Source organism: Rosa chinensis, chromosome 7 (genome assembly GCF_002994745.2).
Source record: "Rosa chinensis cultivar Old Blush chromosome 7, RchiOBHm-V2, whole genome shotgun sequence".
Classification (NCBI taxonomy): Eukaryota; Viridiplantae; Streptophyta; class Magnoliopsida; order Rosales; family Rosaceae; genus Rosa; species Rosa chinensis.
This window is the reverse complement of record NC_037094.1, coordinates 25,215,597-25,220,114: the sequence shown is the minus strand read 5'-3', so window position 1 is coordinate 25,220,114 and position 4,518 is coordinate 25,215,597. Positions and strand designations below refer to the sequence as shown.

Sequence of the window (4,518 nt, the reverse complement as noted above, 5' to 3'; positions counted from 1 at the left end):
GTTGTGGAGGGCTTTGAACAATTTAAAGACATCCCTAGCCATACATCAGGAGGAACATCAAATATAGGAAGTCAACATACGCACACACAACCAATTGTTGAAAATTCCCCTATCAACTTGGACATGGATGTAGATGAGGTAATTGCAGGTGAAACTGCATATCCTAATATGAGGCCTCAAGGAAGGAAGGTTGCGAAAGAAACAATTCGAAAAGGAAAGAAGGCAGCGAAAGATCAAAGTCCTTTGTCAACCACACTCGAGAGTATAGCGAACAACCAAATAGAGGCAACCGCGGGCAAGAAAAAACTCAATGAGGAATTCGCTCAACGTCTCCAAGAGGAAAATCAACGAGCATGTATCCTCTTGCAAATCGAAATTCAAAAAGAGCAAATCCTATTACAAGAGAGGGAAGAGCAAATTAAAGAGAGGGAAGAGCGTATTATGGAGATTGATACAAGTCAAATGACGCCAAATAAAAAGCGTTATTGGTCAAGAAAGCAAAAGAAGATAGCGGAGAAAGAAGATCTTGGCGAGCTGACGCCACCTTCTATGGGTGGATACTATCCGCAACCCAATTGTGGTGGTGCATTCCCACAACCAAATTTTGGTGGTGCATACCCACAACCTCCTTACCCAAGTGCATACCCACAACCACCTTACCCCAGTGCATACCCACAACCACCTTGCCCCGATGGATTCCTACAACCTCCTTTCACCGATGGATTCCCACCACCTCCCTTCACTGGTGGATTCCCACAACCCCCTTACCCCGGTAGATACTATCCGCAACCACCTTATCCCGGGGGATATCCTACACAACCACAATTTTCACATTTCTCTACGGGTGATTCCACCAACCATAACCCTAACCCCAATGATGCTTCAAATACAAATTGGATTCCTAGAGAGGATGAGGATCATGATTTGAATAATTAGGTGATTATGCAATTTGTGTAATCGTATTGTTTTTATTCCTAATTTTTCATTTGTGTAAGCATAAATTTTATGAAATAAAAGTTGTATTTGAAAATTCCCCTTATTAAAGCACACACCTTATATTCAAAATCATAGCACATAATAAACATAATACAAGCCAAATTCACCTTTCACATTGACATAAAAAACATAGTCATTAGCCAAATTAAAAGCACACCAACTTCCCAAAACATAATACAAGCCAAATTCAAAGCACACAAACATAACAAAACATAGATATTAGCCAATTATTCCAAAAAACCTATATTATGATCTAGATCTCTATGTTGCCTTGAACGTTCCAGAAATACTCTATCAGATCTTCTTGAAGGTTTGAGTGACTGTTTGCACTTCTAATGGCATCGTATCGATCCATGAATCCGTTGAAGTAATAACCATCTCTACCAACAGGATCAAAGTCATCACCGGTCGGTCCTTCCCAAACCTGGGCCAACCTGGGCCTCATATTGTTATCCTCTTCTTCATCGGACTCTAAATCGTCATCACTGTCATCTGGTCTTTCATCCTCGATTATCATGTTGTGTAATATAATACAAGTCAGCATGATGTATCGAAGATCTTCTTTATCCCAGCCACGAGCCGCTCCTCAAACAATAATAAAGCGCTACTGTAAAATGCCGAAACATCTTTCTACATCCTTCCTGTACCCCTCTTGAGCCTCAGAAAACTTCAGATCCTTGGGTCGTGTAGGCCTTGGAATTGATTTCACGAAAGTCGCCCATTGCGGATAGATACCATCAGCGAGATAGCAGCTTAAATTGTGAATCCTGTTATTCACTTGAATTTGGATTTGAGGGGCTCGACCAACAGTCAGCTCGTCAAACAACAGGGACTTAGCAAGCACGTTGAGGTCGTTGCATGATCTAGGCATTCCAAAGAAGGCATGCCATATCCATGTGTCATAAGAAGCGACTGCTTCGAGGATGATAGTGGGCACAAGTTTTCGACCGCTGTATTCTCCAGCCCAACCTATTGGGCAATTCTTCCATTGCCAGTGCATGCAGTCGATGCTTCCAATTATCCCAGGAAAACCTCTTCTCTCAGCTTTGGCGAGAAGTCTTCTGAGGTCGGCCGGAGTAGGAGCCCGGAGGTATTCTGCCGAGTATAGATTAACGATTCCTCTTGTAAATCGTTTCAGAGCCTCGATGGAGGTAGATTTCGCCATTCGACAATACTCAGCGCATTGATCTGCCCCGGCACCATAAGCAAGCATTCTTAAGGAACATGTCAGCTTCTGTTGGGGAAGCAGTCCAACTTTCTTAGAAGCATCTGATTTATAGACAAAGTACTGGTCATAGCAACAAAGGTCACTGGAGATGCGGTTGAAAACATTGTGACTCATCCTATACCGTGTCCAGAATACCTCTTCACTGAAAACTGGACGCTCCACAAAGTAATCTTCCATCATGTTTTTCCCTCTTGATTCTCTAAATCTCTCCTCATTCGGTGCACGCCCCGGTTGAGAACCCCGTCGTCGTGATCCGGAGGAAGCTTCAGCTTCAGCTACTGCTGCTACCACAAGAGCATTAGTTGTACACATCTCTTCATGATCTTCATCTCGAGATTGTCGATACTTAGCGAACAATCTCTTCATTGAAATGAGGGAAGGAGAGGAAATGTGTTGGATCTGAAGATATGAAAAAGGAGATTTGTGAATATCAGCTTGTGTGTGAATAGTGTGCTACCTCTTGCTCTATTTATTTACCATTATCACATAAAACGTGATCAGACTTCGAGGACACGTGTCCACTCCTGGTTCGACGTAATCTAATCCGAAATCTTAGATAAGATTACATCAACAATAACCGTTAGATTGAATAGTATACAAATGATCTGGTCCGTTCAAAGATGTCGGTGGTTATTTCAAACGTTTCAAAAAAACTGTCGGTGGTGCCTTCACTCATATTTATGAAAATTGTCAGTGGTGCCTTCACTCATTTCATGAAAAATTATCGGTGTTGCCTTCACTCATTTCAAGGAAAATTGTCGGTGGTGCCTTTCACTCATTTCATGAAAAATTGTCGGTGGTGCCTTCACTCATTTCAAGAAAAATTGTCGGTGGTGCCTTAACTCATTTCATGAAAAATTGTCGGTGGTACCTTCACTCATTTCAAGATAAATTGTCGGTGGCTCATAATTTGTCCATCAAAAATATTAGAAAAAAAGTAAATTGCATAATTATGACATTAATTATCCATAAATCTCCATTATTAGCATTAAATATATTTTAATTTTAAAAAGGAGAAAAAAAATTAAGTAAACAGTAAAAATGAACAGTGAACAGTGAAACTAAACGAACACTAAACAGTGGAGATGAACAGTCATGACTGGTCAAGAAAAAAAAGGGTGCAAACCCATGTCCAGTGACAGTGAATCGTAACTTGACTGGTTCAATTCTTAACTTTTCGATCTTGATATTTCTTAACTACGGATGAACTTGCTTTAAATAGACCAACTCGTTTGACATAGGAATATGATAGCTCAAATGGGTTTCAACGAAAAAAGAAGGGAAAAGGACAACAAAAAAAAAAAAAAGCCAAGTAAGCGTAGTCTTTACTCCATGAGTTAGCTAGCTAGCATGTGTTTCCTTTCCCAACTTGGCAAGTGGCAACACCTCAGGCGTCTCTATCAACAATTAACACTATTCATTAACAAGATTGGCAATCACAATAAACAAAGAAACACTAAATGATCAAATCCAAATTATTACAAGTCCACAACATCCAATCAAGAGTAGATATTTGTCCCACTAAAACAGGTTGACGATTCATTATTAGGGACGGCGAAGTGCTATAGCCATCGCAATTCTCAATTGATAATGCTTCAGTCGTAGACATCGCAAAAGGATTCTTTATTTGATCATATGATTCACGTAGTTGAAGTCACAATCGACAAGACAAAAGCGACCCCAATCTGATTAAGACTGAAATTCGTTCTAAATAGACGGGAAAATGACTAGTATGGTTATGCTTGTTACCTTATTCAACATCATACCGAAAGAAGATGAAAAAGGAAAAGAGAAAAGCACTCTTGCAAAATATTGTTTGCAAACATACGTGATATTTTTTAATCCAAATAAATTTAGACATGAAATTTTGAATTCAAATAAACTTAAAGCATCTTTAGTAAACTCTATCTTAGCTCATTAGTTATTTTGAAAAATATGTTTAACTTTTTATTAATTTGACCATCTGCACCGGACTCAAGTGATTATCTATTTTAACTTTTAGCTATCTCGCTTCTAAATATAGAGAGCAAGATAAAACTCTTAGTTCTATTATTTTTGTTAATTCAAAACATTTCTTTTAAGTTGTTGCATGTAATTGGAAAATATGTTTAAACTATTTTTTTCATTAAAAAAAAATTTTCAAAATTAACTAAAACAGAAAGAATCGATACAGACGTATTGTTAAATTAGCTAGTCAAAATGACTTTTTAATTAGTTTAGCGATAATTTAACTAAAAAATTATTTCTAAAAATACTCTTAAACTTCAAGTTACCATATGATTCACCGTCGTAGG

The 4,518-nt window shown here is 38.5% G+C and overlaps 1 protein-coding gene across 1 annotated transcript; it reads right to left on the bottom strand.

Moving 5' to 3' along the window:
- Positions 1-1,600: 1,600 nt before the first annotated feature.
- Positions 1,601-2,590, bottom strand: LOC112177677. Its single transcript, XM_024315943.1, has one exon. It carries the CDS (start codon positions 2,588-2,590, stop codon positions 1,601-1,603), a length of 990 nt encoding a protein of 329 aa, XP_024171711.1.
- Positions 2,591-4,518: the final 1,928 nt, after the last annotated feature.

Excerpts from the sequence above, each read along its gene's own strand:
- LOC112177677 (XM_024315943.1), bottom strand. The coding sequence starts at position 2,590 with ATGAAGAGATTGTTCGCTAAGTATCGACAATCTCGAGATGAAGATCAT.